At 40.9% G+C, this 24,836-nt stretch overlaps 1 protein-coding gene across 6 annotated transcripts in view; it reads left to right on the top strand.

Annotated features, from left to right (window-relative positions):
- The window catches only part of dock10 (dedicator of cytokinesis 10), a 342,639-nt gene that overhangs the window by 198,356 nt on the left and 119,447 nt on the right, over nt 1-24,836 (top strand). For all 6 annotated transcript variants that reach the window (XM_072572749.1, XM_072572752.1, XM_072572747.1 and 3 more), the window contains exons 8-10: nt 13,259-13,454; nt 13,911-13,987; nt 17,042-17,125. In XM_072572749.1, the coding sequence (XP_072428850.1) occupies nt 13,259-13,454; nt 13,911-13,987; nt 17,042-17,125 (357 nt within the window). The remainder of the gene's footprint in view (nt 1-13,258; nt 13,455-13,910; nt 13,988-17,041; nt 17,126-24,836) is intronic.

The raw sequence follows: 24,836 nt of genomic DNA on the forward strand, positions 1-24,836 counted from the left end.
ACTTATTAGCCTAAGCCTGGATGTTGCCTGTGTCTTTCTGCATATGGGCGTTGATAGTTTCTGATCTGAGCAGTTGCAAACAACACTGAGCCTTGTACAATCATTAACAAATATCCCCACTTCTGACCTTATGATAGTTATTGATGAAGCAGCTGAAGATGGTTTGACTAAGGACATAATCCTGAGGAACTCTTGCAGAAGTGTCCTGAAGCTGAAATAATTGCTCTCAAGTAACCCCAACTAATTTCCTTTGTGCTTTGTGTTCTTCAACTACTGGAGAAATGTTTATTCCTAATTCATATTTAGTCTAGTATTGGTAGGACCCCTTGTTGCTATACTCAGTGAAGTGTTTCCTTGATGTCATGGACAGTCACGCTCGTAGAACATAGAACAGCACAGCAAAGGAACAGGCTCTTCAGCCCATCATGTCTGTGCTGACCATGATGCCATTCTAAACTAATCCCATCTGCCTGCACATGGTCCACATCTCTCTAATCCCTGCCTGTTTATGTGTCTGTATAAATGCTTTTAAACTTTGCTAATGTATCTGCTTCTGCCACCTCTCCCAGCGGTGTGTTCCAGGGACCTACCACCCTCTGTGTAAAAAGCTTTCCTTGTACATCTTCTTTAAACCCAAGCCTCAAATTCAACACTTTGATCTGTGGTTGGACCAAGACTGTAATGAGGACAGGAACAGACTGGACCTGGCAGAAATTCAGCTGAGTATTTGTGACATGATTACGACTGTATTGGTGTTGCTTGATTTCCCTACTGTGCCCCTTCCATCATTTTGTTGATGATTGAGTGGGGGCTGATGGGTGATAATCAGTTGGATTGGATATTTTCTGTTTGTTTGTATAGGACATAATGGGCAAGTTTCCATATTTTCAGTTGGATACTGGTGTTACTGTCTGTTAATGTAGCTGCACGTTAGTTTGTTAGGAGAAAGTCAGGATTCCAGATGCTGGAGAGTCAGAGTCAAAAAATGTGGTGCTGGAAAAGCACAGCAAGTGGGGCAGCATCCGAGGAGCAGGAGAGTCGACGTTTTGGGCCTATGCCCTTCATCAGAAATGTGGAGAGGGAAGAGGGCTGAGGAAGAGAGGGGGGAGTGGGATGGGCAGGTAGGTGGGAAGGCGATAGGTGGATGCAGGTGGCGGTTAATGGTGATAGGTCAGTGGGGAGGAGGGAGCAGATAAGCGGGAAGGAAGATGGATAGGTAGGACACGTCAAGAAGGCAGTGCCAAGTTGGAGGGTTGGATCTGGGATGAGGTTGGGGGAGGGGAGATTTGGAAACTGGAGAAGTTGATGTTGATGCCGTGTGGTTGTCGGGTCCTGAGGCAGAAGCTGAAACGTTTTTCCTCCAGTTGTCGAGTGGCTTGGATTTAGCAGTGGAGGAAGCCCTGGACTTGCATATCCTTGGCAGAGTGGGAGGGGGAGTTGAAGTGGTCAGCCACAGGGTGGTGGGATTGTTGGGTTTGTGTGGACCAGCAATGTTCCCTGAAATGCTCCATGAGTTGGCGTCCTGTCTCCTCAATGTCAAGGAGACCACATCAAGAGCAACAGATGCAATAGATGAGGTGGATTGATGAGCAAGAAAATCTCTGCCAGATGGGAAGTGATCCTTTGGGGCTTTGGATGGAGGTGAGGGGGGAGGTGTGGGAGCTGGTTTTACCCCTTGTGCAGTGGAAAGGGGAAGGTGCCGGAAGTGGAGGGTGATTTGGTGGGAGGGACATGAACTGGACGGAGGTGTCACAGAGGGAATGGTCTCTGCACAATGCAGACAGGGTGGTGATGAAATTTTATTTTTGGTGGAGGGGTCTGACAAATTATGACAAACTCACGCCCACTGCATTATGGTAGTGTTAAACGCCGGCATTCAGAGTTGTTTTTGAGCTCTTAGCTTTTGTGATTGGAGTTGAAGGTTGGCTAATGCAGATGCAATTCATTTGCAATTGAAATTGTGCATACCACTGTAAACAATTTTGATGGATATAAAGTTGCAGGAAGCAGTGTTTGAAACTGCATTTTTTGGATTGCTGTTCATAAATGCAGTAACCTCAAAAACATGGCATTTATCTTCTAACATGTGGGCTGGCTGAACAAGCTGTGACAAATCAAACATACAGAAGACCACAATGGAAAAAGAACATTGACGGTATGACCACAAGTTACTCCAGTTAGGCCAAGCAGATTTGTCAAAAGCTGTCATTTCAGCTACACTACAGAAGCGTCAATAACACTTCTTCAAACAATACTTTCTGTTTCCTATTAGAATTTTTAAAACATTTTTATTTGTCTTATGTGCTTAGAAATATCCAGAAAATTGTTTTGAGTATGCCACACTGCATAAATGTCCAACATTTATCTTGAAAATAGATTTATAAGTAGGAACAAAACTTTTGTAGCTGGAACAAAAACTCAAAAATACCAAGGCCTTCATCTTTCATGGCATGTCTTACTGGAAATGATATGAGAACAAAATATTTTCTTTTATTTGATCTGGTTAACATCGTAGCTTTTAGGCTGAATTTTCATATCAGAAGTAGGATCATCTGGTGGGATTAATCCTAACTTTGCAGTCACACCTGTCGAGAGATGATTGGCAGGTGAAATTTCCAGGAGTCCAAGCCCGAAGTGACCAGACTGATGCCTTTTGAAGCAATCAATGGCTCATCCACGTACAATTTCTCAGGTTTTACCTCTTGACCACTTTAATCCATCCCCTCTGATACTTTCACTCCATCCCCATCCTCTCCCTCACAGTCTTCATCCACCACTTGAACATTGTCCACTTTATGAACAGAACACAGCAGCACTTTCCTTTAAAGACAGTAAGAACTCTCTGTGCAAATAGACTCTTTGAACTAACAGCACAAATAATGGCAAGCAGTTCTAAAATGGTTATCTTGCTGGATTGTAGCCAAGAGCCCATAAAACTTCCTGAGTAAATAAGGCTTTAGAACTGTGATCTCAATCGATTTATATACTGAAAGAAATGGAAAATAATTAAATAACTCCACATTATCATACAAGGTCTCACTTCCAATAATGTAAAAGGCACTCTACCTTTTTATATATTGGATGTATTTGAGTCTCACTAATTTAAAGATGTTTATACATTTTCGAGATTGATCTTTTCCTTGAGAGCCTGCCAGTTGATACAAGTAACAGTTTGCGAAACATTTTGTTTGGGTAGTTTTATTTTTCAATCATGATTGTCCTAACTCACCTTACTGACTATAGATATAACTGATAATCAGGCATTTAATAGTAAGGTAACAAGGAGAGAAATCCATTTTCACTGACCTTTTTAAGATCTTCTCATATCCAATCCATGGTTCATACTACCGTGTAGGCAGGCAGGAGGCTCGGAGAACACAGCAAGCCAGGCAGCATCAGGAGGTGCAGAAGTCAATGTTTCAGGTGTAACCCTTCTTCCGGACTGGTGGTGGGTGTGGGGGGAGCTGCAGATAAAGGAGGAGGCAGGGGCAGGGTGGTGAAGTGGGAGTAGGCGAAGACAGGTAGAGGGTATGACCTGGTTGGTCAATGGGAGAAATTAATCCGGTCAGTAGCAGGGAGCAGTGGAAGGGAAGGGGACGGGCTGGGACGGGAGTTGGGAGATGAGGAGGGAGGTTATTTGAAATTGGACAACTCAGTGTTGAGTCCTGTGGGTTGTAGGATGCCCAGGAGGAAAATAAGATGTGGTTCCCCCAGTAGGAGCTGTGGTTTGTTTTGGCAATGGAGGAGGCCAGGGATGGTCATGTTGGAAAGGGAATGATTGGGGAATTGAAATGGGCGGTGACTGGGAGATCAGGTCAGCCCCTGCAGGCCTAGTCGAGATGTTTGGTGAAGCATTCCCTAAGTTTGTGCTTGTCTACCCGATGTAGAGAAGACCACATCAGGAGCAAACTGGAGTTAACTGGGATGGAAGAGAGGCAGGTGAACCTCTGTCTCACCTGAAAGGGCTGTTTAGGGCCCTGGTTGGAGGCAAGGATGGTGGTGTAGCAGCAGGTTTTGCATCTTTTCTAGTTGCAGAGGGAAGGTACCTGGGGGTTCGGTGGCAGGGGTGGCGTGAATGAGGACTGTCAGAGGGAATGGTCCTTGTGGAAGGAGTGGGGAGGGGCAGATGCTCTTGGTGGTGGGGGGTACACCACCCCTTCCACACCTCCATCCTGGACCCCAAACAGCCCTTCCAGGTGAGACAGAGGTTCACCTGCCTCTCTTCCATCCCAGTTTACTCCATCAGGTGCTCCTGATGAGGTCTTCTCTACATCGGGTAGACAAGCACAAATTTAGGGAATGCTTCACCGAGCACCTTGACTAGGCCTGCAGGGGCTGACCTGACCTCCCAGTCACCGTCCATTTCAATTCCCCCAATCACTCCCTTTCTGACATGACTATCCTTGGTTTCCATTGCCAAAACAAACCACAGTTCCTGTTGGAGGACAACACCTTGTCTTCCGCCTGTGAACCCTATGGCCTGGAGGACTCAATATTGAGTTCTCCAATTTCAAATAACCTCCCTCCCCATCCACTGACTCTCTTCTCAGCCCCTCCCCCTCCCTTCCACTGCTCCCCGTCACCAACCGGATTCATTTCTCCCATTGACCAACCAGGTCGTAATCTCTACCTATCTTCACCTATCCCCACTTCACCACCCTGCCCCCACCTCCCCATTTATCAGCTCCCCAGTGCACCCACCACTGTCCTGAAAAAGGGTTACACCCAAAATGTCGACTTCTCCACCTCCTGGTGCTGCTGGCTAGCTGTGTTCTTCCAGCCTCCTGCCTGTCTATTTTGGATTTCAGGATCTGCAGTTTTTTTTAAATCTCATATCACCATGTAGTGGATGTAAAACACAACAGCCAATAAAGGCCAGCCACTTCCATGAAAAATCAACCTGGGGCAGGTTCTCCATTAGTCTTCAATGTCATTGGTTTTCTGCAGAAAGATTAGAATGAAGGGGTTGTGTTGTTGTAGGTTTTATATATCCTGTCGTGACTTGTCCTTGGATGAGCTTTCCCAATTTGTTATGACTAGTATACATGAGCTCTGGGGCTTACACCAGCAAACACAGGTCTTGGTTCTCACTCATATATAACCCCTGATATTTATTTTGCCTTGACTGCAGTCTTTTCTCCTATCACAATCATAGGTTGAGATACTCACAGGAGATTACAGTTCAGTTTGTTAAACATTGCTCCTCTCGGCACATCTGGGACACCTTCAAGTGTAACTTCCTGGAACTCCTGTCCTGGTAGCTATTGAATTTGTATCAGCAATCATTTGCTGCCTGTCCTTCAGATAAAAAACATGCTGCAATTGAAGTTTGTTATGTCTATAGCTTTGGGACAAGTGACTCATGATTATGACAGCACACACAGGGTTATTCTAGCTTTAGTTTAGGAGCAAGAGAGTCTGTATCAAATACAGGTACACACCGAGCTTGCAAAAACAAACATTCAAACAAAAAAACTCAACTTATTACAGATAAACTTTTATTTGAAAATCACATGATCCCAGATCCTTGGTGACACACTCTTGCTACATTGCTGAATAATGTGACATTTTCAATGCCTAATCTATCATATTTTGATGCGCATTCAAACCCCTCATCTACAATAACAACAAAAAGAGCAAAGAATTGGGAAAGAGTAATTGAAATCTGAAAGGGTTCAGAAAAGATTGACAAGGATGTTGCCAGGGTTGGAGGATTTGAACTATAGGGAGAGGCTGAATAGGCTGGGGCTGTTTTCCCTGGAGCGTTGGAGGCTGAGAGGTGACCTTATAGAGGTTTACAAAATCATGAAGGGCATGAATAGGATAAATAGGCAAAGTCTTTTCCCTGGGGTCAGGGAGTCCAGAACTAGAGGGCATAGATTTAGGGTGAGAGGGGAAAGATATAAAAGAGACCTACAGGGCAACTTTCTCATGTACGTGTATGGAATGAGCTGCCAGAGAAAGTGGTGGAGGGTGGTACAAATGCAACATTTAAATGGCATCTGGATGGGTATATGAATAGGAAGGGTTTGGAGGGATATGGGCTGGGTGCTGGCAGTTGGGACTAAGTTAGGTTGGGATATCTGGTCAGTGTGGACGAGTTGGACCGAAGGGTGTGTTTCCGTGCTGTACATCTCTATGACTCTATGACTCTAAATGCAAAATATAAAAGAAAACCAAAATTGCTGGAGAAACTCAACACGTCTGGGCAGCATCAATGGAAAGAAAGCAGAGTTAACATATCATGTCCAGGGACCCTTCCTCAGACCATCATCTGTATTACCTTGTTAGAAACATGGCAGCAGTGATTTCAGAGGTGTGATGGCAGACTTTTCAATTGAAATGCCTTACTGCTCCACTGTGAAATGAAGAATTGGGAGATGTTTATGAAATATTTATTCTTGAGCAAAATAACTATGACTCATCACAAATCTATTAGTGACCTATTTCATGCCAAGGAGAATACAGTGAAGAAAGCAAGTGTCTTCTGATGTACGAAACAAGAAGCAAAAGAGACAATTGATGAATTTTGCATGCCATTAAAGCAACAAGCAACCACATGTGACTTTGCTGAAATAGGAAATCAAGGCATAAATAATCAAAGGTTGTATACCTAGCCAACTATACTGAGCGGCACTAAAGGAAAGACAGAAGCTATCAAGAGGTTTCCAAGTAAGCATGATCACTGTTGCCTTCAGAACCTAGAGTCATTATGTTGGGGCTGACAATCATATGCATAGCACAGCAAAATGGTCAGTGAATGTAGCCATACGTTTTTGTTGTCTGCTGGAAATAACCAATCAGGGACCTTTGCCTGCTCTCAGAGATACAGGACTTTCTGTCACTGTTGTCGTGATTGTAACGAGGTCAGCCAAGTGGACCTCATAGTATATGAGTTCCCTGATAGGTCCAAATTAACAGCCCCCATCAGGGAGCCCTGGCTGACAGATAAGGACAGGAGCATCAGACGTCCTGCTCAATCTGAGAGCTGGCTCTGAGGGTGCTGGATCAGTGTTAAGGATTCTCCACATATCAATAAAGGGTGACTAGGTGACAAGATACTGGCTTCTGTGGTGTTATTTCAACTGTCATGGGAACTTTCAATAAACTTTAGGATTTCCCCATTCTTTACGAACCAGAAAGTACTCAAATGTACCCTTACAACAGTGATGAACCCTGAAGTTTCCCAGGACTTTGGGAATCCCAATCTCACCAAGACACATGTACTGTATTTGATGTCAAAGCTGGAAAATGTATCATGCTTATCGGTTTCCACTCATTAAGAGGTGTGCATGCAATTGCTGTCACTACATGATTCCTACACTCACCAACAAAATTCTTGGATTGTATGTTGATCAATTCACTGGTATTGGCAAGCTGAAAGCTGATATATGCAAGCAACCTGCACATCCCAATCTGCTCTCAGTCTTTCACCAGTGGTGACAAGTGCCCATTTCATGTCCAAAAGCATACAAAAAAGAATTAAGCAAAATTAAACACAGAGTGACATGTGAAATTCAGAGCTACACTACCCCAACAGGGAGATAAAGTGCTTGTGAAATATGATGGTCATGTTCAAAAGCAAACAATTCCATACAACATCCATCTATTTTCTGTGACCAAAACAAAATGGTTCATGATCAGTCCAAGCACAGCAGCAAATCCTCACACAAAACACATCATTCCTCAAAACATTGAAGACACTATTCATAAGCATTGAATCCAATTCCAAGTTCAATCTCTCACATAAAAAGGAGTTAAATGACATCACACCTGATGTCAGATGATGAGATAAAATGTCCAGCGCATATCTGTCGGTTATGTTTCAAACGGGACTATTTTCAGTTATTTAAGAAATCTTTCTTCTAATTGTTTATTGCTGAGCACATTCTTAAAGTAATATTAAAGTTTGCATCCATAATTGTGTTGCTGGTAGAGTTGAATGTTCAAGTAATATTTATTATTTAAAGTTTTGGAAACAAACTATAGAAACATACCATCCTTCTGAACTAAGAAGGGATGAGATATAGCGTATTAAGAATGGCATCGTACATTTTGTCCACTTAAGGCTGCCATACATACATCTACTGGCACTGAAAGAAAATAAATTAGGGGGGGGCAAAGACAGGCCACAACATATCTTTGCCAGATTAGAATAAAGAAAATCCCAAGGCGTTTTATAAGCATGTAAAGAGTAATAGGATTACCAGCAAAATAACGTGGCCTATTAGAGACCTATGGAGCAATCTGTGCATGGAGCCAGAGGATGTGGGTGAGGTCTTAAATGAATGTTTCTCATCTGTATTCACAAAGGCAAAAGACATTGTTGCCAGGGATTTCAGTTAGGATGATGGGGCTCTGGACCAGTTTAAGATTGGTAATGAGGAGGATATATTCAATGTTTTAGAGGGCATAAATCCCAGGCTGCTGTGGGAGGTAAAAGAGAAGAATGTTGGGACCTTGGTGAATATATTTAATATTTTGCTGGTGACAGTGAAGTGCCAGATAACCGGATGATGGCTAATGTGGTTCTTTTGTTCAAGAAAGGCAGCAAAGGTAGGCCAGGCAATTATAGACAGTTAGTCTGACATAAGTGGTAGAGAAATTTTTGGAACAAATTCTGAAGGACAGGATTAAGCAATACTTGGAAAGGCAGGGATTAATCACGGATAGTCAGGATGAATTGTTCGAGGGAGATCCTGTCTGACTAATGTAATTGAGTTTTTTTGAAAAGTAACTAAATATATTGATGAGAATAATACAGTTGATGTGGTTTACACGGACTTCAGTAAGCTCTTTGGTAAGTCCCACATGGAAGGTTGGTCCAAGAGGTAAGATGTCATGGGATCCAAGGCAAGTTGGCAAACTGGCTTTCAAATAAGCGACAAAGGATAATGGTGGAGGGGCGTTTTTGTAATTGGAAGCCTCTGACCAGCAGTGTACTACATGGTTCGGTGCTGGGACCTTCGCCGTTTGTTATTTACATTAACGACTTGGATGAGAATGTAGACAGTACAATTAGTAAGTTTGTAGATATCACAAAAATTGGTGGTGCTATTGACAGTGAGGAGAATAGTCTCAGGCTACAGAGTGATATTGATCAGCTGGTAAATTGGGCAGAATAATGACAGATAGAATTTAATCCCGTTAAGTGCAAGATGGTACATTTTAGGAGGCCTAATAGGGAAGGATATGCACAATGAATAATAGGTTCTTAGGGATTTGGGAGAAACAAAGGGACCTTGGTGTACAAGTCCATAGATCCCTGCAGGTTTCAACACAGGTAGACAGGGTCGTGAAAAAGGCATAAGGGATGCTTGCCTTCATTAGCTGGGGTAAAGAATATAGGAGCAAGAAAGTCTTGATACAACTTTATGCAACATTAATTAGGTCACAGATGGAATACTATGTGCAATACTGGTCACCATTTTGTGGAAAGAATATGATTGCTTTGGAGAGGGTGCAGAGGAGTTTCACCAGGAAGTTGCTTGTGCTGAAAAGTCCCAGTAATGAGGAGAGACTGTTTAGACTAGTTTTGTTTCCCTTGACGGAGAGGACACTGAGGGAGGATCTTATTGAGGAATACAAAATCTTGAGAGGCACAGACAAGATAGCTCATGAGAATCTTATCCACATAGTATTCATGTCTAAGATCAGATGGTTCAAGTTTAAGTGAAGTGTAAGTGGTTTAGAGGAGATTGGAGTAATTCTTTTCACCTAGAGGATGGTAGAAAATGAAATGCACTGCCTGAGAGGGTGGAGGAGGCAGGTGCTATCACAACATTTAAGAAACATCTTGATGACTCCCTAAAATGCCATGGCACAGTTGGCTATGGATTAAGTGTGGGTAAATGGGATTAATGTAGTTTTACATTTGTTGATCAGCGTAGATGTGGTGGGCTGGAGGGCCTGCTTCTGTGCTATATAACTCCAAAGCCCAGAATAAATGGAATATTAAGGTTCTCACACTATCTGGGAGTGGGCCTCATGAAATACAGCACGTAGCAATTCGTAGGGTTAATAGAGGCATAGGCTGGCCACTTAAGCACTTCATTCCACTCCCACTTGCTGATGGCAGTTCCATGCCAAATGGGTAGCTGGGAAGCTTTCATTGAGTAAACTGGTTTCGGGCAAGGGGAAAATCTGCTTTGGATCTCCTGCACCCACTCAAAGTGCAATCGCCATAAGGCCATACTCTTCCTCCAATCTTCCCTATCAGTGGCCTGTCTAACCTGGTTCCCTACCCCTTTCATCCCATTCACAGGGGCAAGCAGCCTGATCCTCCGTTACTCTGGACCTACCTTCAGTTTACCTTCCATAATCATCTCCCCATCAGGGATTGCCTGTGGTCCCATTTGTATTTGCAACACAGGAGACTGTTCATTGCCTTTGTGTCCCTTTTTTTTAACTGCTCTACTCTGATTCCTGTATTAAATCTCATCTGCCTTCTCTGCTGGAGTAGAAGTCGGTCTCGGATTTCCGGTCACTCCTCTGAATTATGGTTTCCCCAACACTGGCATCATGCCGCTAAATATATACTCTGTTGTTTATAGAAATAATCTATCCTCTATAATGGAGCGTCCAAAATGTAATAATTTTCTCCAACTGCTGCTAACAAGTGAACCAACTCATAATTCCCACTCTTCAATCTATTACACTTCAATTGACCTTTCAAAGAATTAGTCTAACTGCATTTGATATAGTCAAACTCCTGGATCTCCCTGTTTATTTGCACACCTCAGTTTCTTTCTCTTGTTTGCACTCACATTCCTGTTTTCTCAAAGATGTGCTGCCTATAGTTTTCATGTTCTTTCACTCTGTTGACTCTTTGTCCATTCTGCTCTCAGTTTTCCAGGCATTATTTGTCTGAATCTTTTGAACACGTTTTTGACAGACACCTCAGCACTTTCTGCAATTTTTCATAGCTATTAACATTTTTTTAATTCTTCAAAACATTTTTACATTTGGCAAGCATAGCTGGCTTTAACAATACCATGCCACCATCCTTGTGGCAAATTTGCAGGGTTGTCTCTAATTTTACGTCAACAATTTGAAGATAGTTTTAGATATCTATTGCTTTATTGCCATTGCTGATGTTCAAAAGTTTTAAAAGTTATTCATAAAATTGCCAATGTCATTCTTCTTTCCCTATTCCAAGTTCATGCCACTTTTTACACTGTAGCTGTGCTTCTCCTGTCCTGCCCCACACCCACATTATTTCACCAGTCATGGTTTCTGACTACTTGCTTCCAAAGAATTGAGCTCTGTTGCACAGGGGCAGGAAATCCTGACCATGTTAAACTGTGGGATGAGGTTCCACTGATGGTACGAAACTTCATTGACTGAATCCAGTCAAACAAGAAGAACAAGAATGGCACTGAGTGTGGAGCTGGAAATCAAAGTGGGGCTGACGAAAATGCTATTTGTTTGTCTGCGTTGCCGTCAAATCGACTCAAGTCAGCAAATAGAAGGCAGTGACTGTCAATATGCAAGGTTGTTATATCATTCAAGACAAAATACTGATCTCACATTGTAGACTGATAGACGAAAGCACAATAACTGTGGTTAGCTTTCGTAAACCGACACAGATGGTGGAAATAAAATCATGGTGGGACAACTGTTCAAATTAAAACTGACACTTGATGATGTGTATGAAGCAGTCAGAGCAAAAACAGTCTGGGATACTAAGTATTATGTTACAAATCCTTCCAGTCACTTGCAACTTTGAAAAAGCAGATCAGCCATCTATTAAGATTAGCATTTGAGACCACTTGACACATGAGAAGGATTCTGACAAAAATGAGAACAAAGTTAGATCAATGATAGTTTGGATTTTTAATTGGATACAATTTGTTCGAGTGGATGGAATTATCTAAAGACATTTGTAAAGGGCATTAACCAGAAATACTTTAAGCAAGCCTAATCTGCTTTCCAATAGAAATGAGTCCACAGTGGAATATTTCATTAAGGCCGAGAAACCATGGAAACTCTGATTTTGCTTTTGGATTGTTGAAATGTCAGGAAACTGGTTTATATTTCATTCTTGCCACAACTAGATTCTGGTTTCTGGTACTGTCTTTTGTTTTCTTTTAATATACCCTCACTATCATACCCCACAAGATACATTGAAGAAAAGAATATTGAGCCATAATAATCTGTAAAGAATTTATTTATAAGAGACTATGTCCTGGACTAGACAATCAGATTCAGTTCATATTTGTCAGATTACTCTCTTGCCCTTCCCCTTGTGTGAACATTTCCCAATGCCATGAAGAAGTATTGTAACTGTGGATCACCTTTGCAGTATCACCGTCACTTATTCTGTCATGTGATGGTCATATTAGTAGTTATTTGAAGTATGCTTATTTCATATGCTTGTGTGTAACAGAAAAATGTTTTTCTTCTATCGAATGTTACTATTGACAGAATTGCAGAATGTTTGTCAGAGGTTAAATGAAACCTAAACATGAAAGATTTATTCTCCAGCTTGTAACAAATAGCTGAAGTGATATAGCTGTAGAAAGTCCCTTTCTTTGTTATGTCATATGTATTCACGTTGCAAATTATATAATGCACTTTCTGTTATTTACACTAAAGTAATAGTGTTTTGCATAAAGTGATTGGATATTGATTTTCACTCTCTGTCCAACCCCAAATGTTGAGGGAAGAATACTCTTCCAGTGGAGGGATTTGGGCATGTATTTCTATAAGTACTTGAAGCTATCAGCAATTCCACATTTTGGAACAGATGCTGACTGCCCAGATGCTTGGAAATTCTGTCTGCAGCCCCTCAAAATTATTATAAGGATGCTTAACCCATTAACTTACCCAGGCTCAACATTAGGGTCAAAATACCAGGACTCTTTACTTTAACACTATTATGACCATACCCCGGATGAGGTTTCCCAATTCAGGATGGTTCCAGATGAGGTACTCAAACTGTTAAAGTGAGGAGGAATAAACAGCTCTCCTTCTTTATTCGCTCACCTTCTCTGTTGGTTGCAACAAGGTTAATTTGAAAAAGGATCCCTCCACTGCTTACAAGACCCAAATTAACTTATGTTTTTAAAGAAGCCAGTTTAAAAAGGCTTTATTTAATTAACAAAGAGCAAGTTTAGTAATTTCTGAATGTGAAATGCAAAGCTTATTAACAAAATCATTCTGTTTGCTTGTCCTTGTTATTTTATGCTTACGTATCGGATCAAAATGACCAGTTCATGCATTCTTTTTCTCTGCTTTGTTTTTTTTTAATTTCCAGAACAGTAAACTTCGTCGGTATGCCTTTGAGTTGCAAATGAACAACGTGACATACTTTGTGCTGGCAGCCGATAGTGAGCAGGATATGGACGATTGGATTTCGACCTTGAATCGAATCCTCCAGATCAATCCAGAAGGGTCTATACAGGAAAGAAAAAGTGTGGACCTTACGGATGTCAAACATGATGAAACTCTGGGTAGGTTGATGCACTATGTGCAGCATTACGTGTTCAAAGTGAGGATATCTAATTTCACTTCTTTTTAAAAACACATAGCTATAAAATTCTATAATGTGCATGTATTTTACTTAATGATCATAATTTATGAATAATTAGAGTAAATTAAACAAAACTGAATTAAGTACTTTATTTCAAAATGCAGAGCCATTTTAATGTAATCCAAAATACTACTCTCATAATTAGGAGTGAGCTAAATTAGGAAAATTGTTTACCATATTGTAAACTATGCTCCAATTATTGATACCTTTAAATATGTGCTTTAGCCAACTGTTCCGGTTTCATCCAATTTGTAAATTCTTTAGCTGATTATGCATATGTTTTGGTGCAATTCAGCAAGAAATAGTTGAAGCTTGCTAAATTGATTAAGTTAACACATTACACAGACCCTGTTTGATTGACTTCATTATTTCACAGAGGATGAAGTGACAGATGTTAGCTCAAGTGATGTAACTGATTCCACTGAGGACGCCATCCATCCAGAATTAGCAAAGGTAAAGATAACTCAGGGGCAATGCCTTCTTCTTCTGACCTCCAATTGCTGTATTGATAAAGTCACACTAAATCCACTGTTAGGCAAGGATCAAATGATAAAAAAAAGAACATTTTACACAGGAAAAAATAATGATTACTTTTGTGCAGAGAAAAATACATTGAAGTGGAGCTGGTTACTGAATTGAGATTTGAAAAGGCCACTTTTTGCAATCAGAATTAGGTTTGACCTTTAAAGTCTTATGGCAAAACTGGGTGCCAGCTGTGTATTTTTAACAACCATTTGTGGGTTCAGAGTTTGAATCCAGTCTTGCAAGTTGGGATGATTGTTTTAAAAAAAAATTTGCTAGTGGTCAAAAACTTTATGTGTCATAGGTGAAATCAAATTTGTCATTTATTCCATAACTGTTAACATAATGTTTCCACAGAGAAGTGTCTTAATGATGCCCTTTTTATGCAATGAAGATATACCACAATAGTGATGAGCTTTAATTGTGAATCATTATTATCCTATTAGATATGGAACTCTACCTTGCCCTGTCATGAATTTGAACATTTATTGGCCAATTTATTGTATTAAAATGAACATCTTTAAGGTTTTCATGGACAGTTATTTACATGGACACCTTCTTCTCTGCCAGGAATTGAGCTTTTAAGACCTTCAGAGATGGCAGAATTTTAATCGCAATTACTTTCAGTGCAAGTTGACTTTCTACAGTCTTTTGCAGTACCTTACAAAAACTCTCCTCGAACCTGTCCACACCTCTAAAAACGAGCCAACCATTCCTTACTCCCGATAAAAATGACCACACTTGAGACTGACTGTTAATAGTTCTCTTTTGCAGGCTTTTGCTGAGGTTCCGAAAATTAAGCATGTTTTAGTAAGTTTTCAATATGTGTGATAAATTGAATAAGTTGCTACTTGTATATGTCAATATAACTTGTAAATGTTCTGCATAGGTTTTTAAAATAATTTTCAATAAATTTAAATCAAGATACTTGCAGTGGTGAGTAAGACAATTAAACAAATCAAAATGATATATTTTATGACAAACAGATTACAAACTGCATCAAGTTACCACTCTTAACTATACCATGAAACATTATCAATGCAGAATCTTATTTTTTAAGAGCCATCAAGTCCTAAAGTGCTATTTCATTGGATTATTTATGAGCAGCAATTGATTTAAACATAAACCCAAGGAAAAGAACTTGAGAAAACAAGAAAACCTTTGGGTTCAGAATATTCCAGGGCTCTGTCCCATCAGCGTAGTAGGGCAGAGCAGGTCTCAAGTAAAGCATTGAAACTTTGCTGAGTTGCTTGGCTGCAGTTTAAAAATTTGGTCTATGCAGGATACAATCCTAGCTCACATGTAACATTCCACTTCACCTTCTCATGGCTACCTTTATATCCAATATTTTTATAACCATTCCTAATTTCCCTTGAAAAGGTGGGGTACATTTTGTTCTTGAAGCTCTGCAGCCCATCTCTTATAGATACATCCATTATGCTGTCTGGAAGGGAGTACCAACAATTTGACCCAGTAGTGTATGAGTTGGAGGGAACTTGCAATTGGTAGTGCTACCATCTGCTCTGCCTTTTGAGATGCAAGAGGCCCTGTGTTTTGTCTTGGAAAATTGCTGCAGCACAACTTGTCGATGTTGCACACAGCTGCTGATGTCATATATTAATGGAGAAAACAAATGTTCATGGTTGTGTATAGAATTATCTTTTCGAGATCTTGTCAAGCTTCTTGAGTTTTGTTGGAGCTACACACCTTCAGATAGTGGAGACACTCACACTCCTGATGTGTGTCTTGTAGACAGCAAACAGACTTTAGGATCGTCAGAACATGAGTTACTCATTGCAGAACTTTCAGCCTCTGAGCTGCTCTTGTAGCCTTTTTTGGGCCTTTTTTAATTTCAAAAATATACTTTATTCATTAAAAATTATTTATATACAGTTCAGTTTTGTGCAGTAGCATATGGAGAAACAAACATTGGAGTTTGTCACACTTCCAACAAACAAACCAACAACATTTCTTACTTAGGAGAAAGTGAGGGCAGCAGATGCTGAAGATCAGAGTCAAGTGTGTGGTGTTGGAAAAGCACAGCAGGTCAGGTAGCATTCGAGGAGCACGAGAATTGATGTTTCGGGCATAAGCCCTTCATCAACATTTCTTATTTATGCAAGACTATATTATATGTATTTGAGGCACCAGGAGGGTCCAATAACTGAACAGACCCTCATTGTACTTTGACAGAAAGACCTTAAATGGTGATCTTTCCCTGCTGCATCTTGGCAGCAGCTGCCCCAACCTCTAGAGTATCCCTCAGCACATAGTTCTGGACCTTGGAAAGTGCCAGTCTGCAACACTCGATCGAGGTCAACTACTCACTCTAGAAGACTAAAATGTTTCAGGTAGTCCAGAGAGTGACATGCACTGAGTTGATGATCCTCCAGGCACTGTCGATGTTTGTCTCGGTGTGCGTCCTGGGGGACAGACAGTAGAGTACAGAGTGCTGTGTCACGGAGCTGCTCAGCATGAATCTCGACAAAAACCACTGCATCTCTCTCCAGACTTCCTTTGCAAAGCCACATTTCGGAAGGAGATGTGTGACTGTCTCAATCCCCTCTGCAGCCACTTTGAGAATAATTTGAGCCAGTTGTAACCCCCACAGGATGGTGTTGTTGTTTTTGAGGGATTTGGCAATGGTAATGCCTTTAATGTCAAGAGTAGATGGTGAGATTCCCTCTTGTTATAAATGGTCATTATCTAGTATGTGCATGGACTTGCTTGTCTATGTTATATTAATGTCCTCTGGTTTTGTTCTTCACTGTGAAAAGTGTAACTTCACCCCACTCCAGTATCTATTATCTTTTCATAACATACTAACCAGGGCTATGCATATTATTCCAAGTAAGTTCCAACCAAACTTCAATGCAAATCTAATACATCATCTCTACTTTTCAATTCCTTTGGAAGAAGCCCCTGTTGATTTAGAAATGAAACATGCTGACTGTTACCTTTTCCTCTTACTTGTATTGTATACAGTACATTGCAGAAACAGAAGAGACTATTAAGATGTCCAGAAATGAAGAGCGATTGAATCTGTTTTCCCTTGACCCTGATATACCAGTAAGTAATTAATATTTTCAGTGCTGTTGTTTGGCCTCAATTCACAGTATAATTGATTTGCAACTCTGGAAATTATGCTGCAAATCTGACTGTCAATCTCAGTTTCCCAAGCCAAGGGGTAACCACGCAACTTGTTTGTAAGCTTCTACTGTGTTTCTGTTGAATTAGTCAGTCAGGTACTGCAATTAATTTTGTTAAAATGTAATTAATTGATAGATAAGGCACTTTGAATTCCAAACTTGTCCATACATTTCCCAATGTATTATGATTCTAGTTTCTGGCCACAACTACAAGAGGGGACAGTTTAACCCAGATAAATCTTAAGGGCACTTAATTCAACAGTGGCAGGACTGAGACATTGGAACTTATTTATTTTCTGCCATGATCCTTAGCAGGGTGTAGGAAACAAAATCAATGTAGAGTGAAGAACAGTTTAAAAAATTCATATAACATACCAAAACTAAAGGACTAGATTAACCATATTAATCATTTTGAATAAACTGTAACATTCTTTCCCATTCCAGTTAAGAATGCTTGTTTATAAATTAAATGTTCTTGTAATATGTTGGGCAATAATGCGAGGAAAATGTATTCACAATGTCATTGCAGTTCATACATTAACATTTATTGAATATTAATGCTTTGTTTTAATTAATAGTTGTTTTAACACTGAACATGATGATGAGAACTACATCAGCCAAGGTTCAATATGTAAACCATCCAGTTTATATGTTTTAAAATGTAGAAATAGTTCCAAATTGCTATTCTGTGATGTGCATCAGGTTAAGGCATGGTCATTTGTGGTTTGGTGTTTTTTGCAATGGAGTAGTTTTCAGAGGCTGCTATCGAGGCTGAAGCAGGAGATTTAGTCACTTTGGATGAAGTCTCTAGCATAAACTGATGTTTTCAGGAAAAAATTAAGAAGTGGAAACTGTGAGCATGCTATTTTACTTTGAACTTCCAAATGAACTTCCAAACTTCATGGGCATAAAAATTCTGAACTCTCTTTCTTTCCCCTCAAATACTGTTTGACCCTATTTTCTTGTCCATCATTTGATTATCCTTGCTCATTTGCTAATTGCATCTTTTCTTTGCTAACTTTTGTTCTTTGTGTATGTATCAATTATATTGAAGTACCCTCGTCTCTTTCTGTTTCTCTCACTTTCGGGGTGCTCAAGTTTACTTCTTTAATTCAGGTTGTACTTAATTGTTTCTTTAATCATGTTCTGACCACTTCCTCTCAATACTTGCATCGACTACCAACAGGAAACCAAGACCAGATGCTCTATACGTTTGCAACAATGTGTCACCATTGTCTATGGTCCACTTCAACCTCTACTGTGCTGCTTAATTGTTTCATGTACATACGAAATACATAAATACATAATACACAAAAACATAAAGTACATAAAATACTAGTTTTACCCTGAAGACCAACTTTTAACAATCTCATTTTTAAAACTAACATCCTTCTTTCTTTTATGTTCTTGTCTGTCTCATTTATTGTGTCCAACAATGTGAAGGAGCTGAATTAGTATTGCTAATAATATTATTAATTAAATATGTTATTTGGACTTGCTTTATGGTAACAGATTGGTAACATTATCCCCCTTTTCAAGGAACAAATTTCAGTGAGGTTTTATTCTCATTGGAGTGCAGGGTTGCACATTTTTCTGAGCACTAATAAATATAATTGAAAGTTGTCTCTTACTGTCTGAACAACATGATTTAACCTCAGCCTCAGGAGAGCACTATCTACTGCCAAGAATGAATTTCCTTTTAACACTCTGATCATATAACCTGTGTGTGTGAGGTGCAAAATTATGAATTTTATAGAATTGCAAAGAGTACGTAAAAAGGCTGATCTGTCCAACTTGTGCATTCTGCCATTTACGCTGCATGCGTGTTACTTTCCATCCTTACTCATCAAATCCCATCAGCATATCCTCAATTCCTTTCCCCCTCGTGCCCATTTAGTTTCTCCTTTTAATGCATCAATACCATTTGATTTAACCACAGTGTGTTGATAAATTTCACATTCTTGTTGCATATGAGATAAAGACATTTCTCATGAATTCTCTCCAGAATTTAGCAGTGCCCATTTAGGAATGATGATCCCTTGTTATGATTTCTTACACAAATGGAAACTTTATCTGTTGATTTGCCTCTTTATACACATCTTAAAGACCTCTATCAGGTTAAAATTGGCAATTTGCTTTCTTGAAAAATAGCCACCTTTCTGTTCAGCCTTTCTTGATAAGTATGTGCCTTGGGTCGGGTATTGTTCTTGTGAACCTTTTTCTTACCTTCACCAATTCTTCTAAACCCTGTTTATTTTATGAAGACCAGAACTTGTACAGTCCTCCAATGTGGTTTAACACAAATTTTACACCATTTCCATGCTTTTCAATTTTAGTCCTGTCGAAATTGACCATCTGATCACTTTGCTGTTTAATGCCTAGTAAGCTCCTATTATCTGTGAAGTTTGTGAATTCCTTATTCTTCCTACCAAAATATATAACTTTGCTCTCATCCATATTAAAATTCGTACTTCAGTCACATACCAATTCTGCAAGTTTAGTCACATTTTCTTATCTTTTGTTGCAGTCTCTTTCAGTTATTTACCATGCCCCAAATTTGCTATTGCCCGCGAGTTTTGAAGTTGTACTAATTTTTTCCAGATCAGAATTGTTCATGTAAAATATGTATGACAATAATTAAAGCACCATTCTTTGGGGAACACCATTCCTATCTTTTGCTAGTCAGAGTAGCTATCCAAAAACGAATAAGAGCTGCAGACAGAGGAAGTCTGAAATAAAATCTGAAAATGTTCAGAGGGCCAGGCAGCATCTTTGGAGAAAAGTAGAATTATAGCATTGAATTTTATGCAGACTGTCACATTGGATACCTTAGAGACCGGACCCACAGCTATGGAAGAAGTCTGACATTAATCTCCAAGCAGCAGGATATTCTTCCAGTTAAGTCAGAGAACAGAAGAGGATTTCTGCCTTGCAGCGGTAAGTGTGGTGCTGGAAAAGCACAGCAGGTCAGGCAGCATCCGACGAGCAGGAGAGTCAACGTTTTGGGCATAAGCCCTTCAAAATGAGCCAATTGAATCCAGGTCAATGATGACCCTTCATCAGGTAACTGCTCATCATCTATCTGAAATGTCAGGCTGAATATTCCCATTTTTTAGGCCCATGGTTATTTCACAGAATTTCATGAAAGGTATCCCGTTGTGTTCCATGCTGACCTTTCTCATGACGCTAGCTTCATTAGTTATGCATCCGGGCTCCATCCTGCCCTTCTCCTTCAACCACATGGAAGCTGAGGCAGAATTTCTTGCACTGTTTATGCCATGGGCATTATATGTTGAGCACTGCTGTGCACCACTTCAAATGCTGCAAGCCAGGAGCTGCCCAACATAGTCTGCCCCTCCCCCATCTTTGCGAACGAGCCATTGCAGAAATGAAAAGAGGCAGTCCACTTCAAGAAAGGGACCTGGATGAGCTAGTGGGCAGTGTGGTAAAGAGATTCATAGATTCATACAGTGCAGGAAAGGCCCATCGGGTCTGCACCAACACAACTCCAACTAAAGGTGCCCTAATCTCAATTTCCTGCACTTGTCCCATATCCTTGAATGTTATGCTACTTGAAGTGCTCATCCAAATATGTTTTGAAGGTTGTAAGGTTTCCAGCCTCCACTACCTTCCCATGTAGTGCATTCCAGCTTCCTTGTGGTACACAACTGGACACTGTCCTCAGTCACTTGAACAGCCTTCTCCCTCTACCATTTGTGTCCCATTACTAAGACAGTTTCTGATTCAATCATAAAGTTTCCCTGAATTCCATGTGCTTTAACCTTTGGATGAAAGGGTTATTTCTCAAATCCCCTCAATCTCCTGCCCCTTACTCTAAAACTATGCCCCATCGTGGTTGACCCTTCAACCAAGGGAAACATCTGCTTTATATTCACCCCATCCATACCCTACATAATCTTACGTATCTCAATTACATCTCCCTTCAGTCTTCTCTGCTGTAGAGGAAACAATCTATGCCTATCTAGTCTCTCCTTATAGCTCAATTTCTCCATCATAGGCAATATCCTGGTGAATGAATCTCCTCTGTACCCCCTCCTGTGCTCTCACATCCTTCCTGCAGTGAGGTGACCAGAACTGTACACAGTACTCGAGCTGTGGCCTGACCAAAGCTCTGTACAATTTCAACGTCACCTCCTGACTCTTATACTCGATGCCATGATTGATGAAAGCAATCACATGCTCTGCCAACTTCAGGGATCTGTGAGTAATTACCCCAAGGTTCCTCTGTTCCTCTAAGCTACACAGTGTCCTACCATTCATTAAATACTCCTTTATGTTGTTTCGTCTATGAAAGTGCACCACCTCTCACTTATCAGATTTAAATACAATCTGCTACTGGTCTGCCCATCTGACCAACCTATCCTTACCTTCTTAAAATCTACAACCATCTTCTTTGCTATTTACCACTCTACCTACCTTGGTGTCATCTACAAATTTGCTTAACATTCCCTTCACATTTCCATCTATATCCTTTATGTTTATAACAAACACAATAAGGGACCCAATATTGATCCTTGTGGTACACAACTGGACACTGTCCTCAGTCACTTGAACAGCCTTCTCCCTCTACCATTTGTGTCCCATTACTAAGACAGTTTCTGATTCAATCACAAAGTTTCCCTGAATTCCATGTGCTTTAACCTTCTCAATCAGTTTCTCATGCAGGAACTTGTCAAAAGCTTTGCTGAAATCCATATAAGCTACATCAACTGAACTTCCCTCATTCATGCATTTGATTATATTTTCAAAAAAATTCTAACAAATTTGTTCTGTATGACATCCTTCTGACAAAACCAAGTTGACTATCCTTAATACCTTTCCAAGTGGTATTAATTCTTTTTCTTCAAAATATTCTCCAATAGTTTCCATTCTATTGACATAAGACTCACCGGGCTGTAATTTTCTGGTTCATCTCTACCACCCTTCTTGAAAATTGGAACCACATTAGCTGTCCTCCAGTCCTCTGGCACATCCCCTGTGATCAGAGAGGAATTAAAAATGTATGTCAGAACCCCTGCAATTTCGTGTCTCACCTTCCAAAGCAGCCTGGGATGCAACTTATCCAGGCCAGAGGATTTATCTGTTTTTAAGCCCAACAGAGCCTCCAAAAACTCCCCATTTCCTATGTCAAACTGTGCAAGTTCCTCATAGTCCCTTTTCCTGAATTCTGTACCCATCTACGTTCTCCTTTCTCAGAGTGAAGACCGAAGAGAAGTATTCATTCAACACTCTTAAAATATTCACAAGCAGATTACCTCCTTGGTCCCTGATGGGTCCTGCTCTTTCCCTCGTTAACCTGTTCCCTTTAATGTATTTATAAAATATCTTAGGATTCTCCCTAATCCTGTTGCAAGTGTTTTGTCATGTCCCCTTTTTAATCTTCTAATTGATTTCTTAAGTTTCCTCCTGTGCTTCCTGCATTCCTCTAGGGCCACAGCTGAATTGCTCCCTTTGGATTTAATAAAAGCCCTACTCTTCTTCCTTATCTAGTCCTGAATTTTCCTAGACATCCAGGGTTCTCTGAATTATTGCTCCTGTATTTCCCTGGAGAAAGTGAGGACTGCAGATGCTAGAGTATCAGAGCTGAAAATGTGTTGCTGGAAAAGCGCAGCAGGAAAGGCAGCATCCAAGGAACAGGAGAATCGATGTTTCGGGCATTCCTGAAGAAGGGCTGATGCCCGAAACATCGATTCTCCTGTTCCTTGGATGCTCCCTGACCTGCTGCGCTTTTCCAGCAACACATTTTCAGCCCTGTATTTCCCTCTAAAGGATTTATTTTGCATCTGTACTCAGCTCCCTTTTGAATGCTCCCCCCACTGTTCTGCTGTAGACTGACCCGCAAGGAGCTGTTCCCACATATTATGGCTTGAATCCTGCTTCATTGTAATCTGCCTCCCCTTCCCACCCATCCCCCCCCCACCCAGTGATTGCTATCGCTAAAATGCTTGCCCACTGCAACATCGAACTCATGTCCAGCTTCTTTCCCCAGAACCAAATCCAGCACAGTGCTGTCCCTTGTTGGGCCTTCTACGTATTGATACAAAAAACTCCCTTGGATACATATCAAGAAATCTGCCCCCTCTTAACCGTTAACACTATTACAATGAGATAGTGAGGATTACAGATGCTGGAGAGTGTGGCGCTAGACAAACACAGAAGGTCAGACTGCATCTGAGGAGTAAAAGAGTTGAGGATAAGGGCATAACCCTTCATCAGTCTTGATGACGGGTTACGCCCGAAACATTGATTCTCTTGCTTCTCAGATGATGCCTGCTGTGCTGTGCCTTTCTCAGTGCCACATTTTATTGACACGAACACTATAACAATCCCAAATATGTTGATAAAGTTGGAATTCCCTGCATATAATTACCCAGTTCTTACTGTTACACACGTCAGAGAGTCATAGAGTCAGAGAGATGTACAGCACGGAAACAGACCTTTCGGTCCAACTCGTCCATGCCGACCAGATATCCCAATCCAATCTAGTCCCACCTGACAGCACCCGGCCCATATCCCTCCAAACCCTTCCTATTCATATACCCATCCAGATGCCTTTTAAATGTTGCAATTGTACTAGCCTCCACCACTTCCTCTGGCAGCTCATTCCATACACGTACCACCTTCTGTGTGAAAACATTGCCCCTTAGGTCTCTTTTATATTTTTCCCCTCTGACCCTAAACCTTGATTAGATTACTTAGCGTGGAAACAGGCCCTTCGGCCCAACAAGTCCACACCAGCCCTCCGAAGAGCAACCCACCCAGACCCATTCCCCTACATTTACCCCTTCACCTGACACTATGGGCAATTTAGCACGGCCAATTCACCTAACCTGCACTTCTTTGGACTGTGCGAGGAAACCAGAGCACCTGGAGGAAACCCACACAGACATGGGGAGAATGTGCAAACTCCACATAGACAGTTGCCCAAGGCGGGAATTGAACCCAGGTGTCCGGTGCTGTGAGGCAGCAGTGCCAACCACTGTGCCACCGTGCCACCCCTTTGCCCGCTGGTTCTAGACTCTCCCACCCCAAGGATAAGATTTTGTCTATTTATCCTCTCTATGCCCCTCATGATTTTATAAACCTTTATAAGGTCCTCTCAGCCTCCGACGCTCCAGGGAAAACAGCCCCAGCCTATTCAACTTCTCCCTATAGTTCAAATCCTCCAACCCTGGCAACATCCTTGTAAATCTTTTCTGAACCCTTTCAGGTTTCACAACACCTTTCCAATAGGAAGAAGACCAGAATTGCACACAATATTCCAACAGTGGCTTAACCAATGTCCTGTACAGCTGCAACATGATCTCCCAACTCCTATACTCAATACTCTGACCCAATAAAGGAAAGCATACCAAACACGTTCTTCACTATCTTATCTACCTGCGACTCCACTTTCAAGGAGCTATGTACCTGTACTCCAAGGTCTCTTTGTTCAGCCACATTCCTCAGGACCTTACCATTAAGTGTATAAGTGCTGCTAAGATTTGCTTTCCCAAAATGCAGCACCTCACATTTATCTAAATTAAACTCCATGTGCCATATCTCAGCCCATTGGCCCATCTGATCAAGATCCCGTTGTAACCTAAGGTTGTAACGTTGTAACCTCCTTT

Source organism: Chiloscyllium punctatum, chromosome 6 (genome assembly GCF_047496795.1).
Source record: "Chiloscyllium punctatum isolate Juve2018m chromosome 6, sChiPun1.3, whole genome shotgun sequence".
NCBI lineage: Eukaryota > Metazoa > Chordata > Chondrichthyes > Orectolobiformes > Hemiscylliidae > Chiloscyllium > Chiloscyllium punctatum.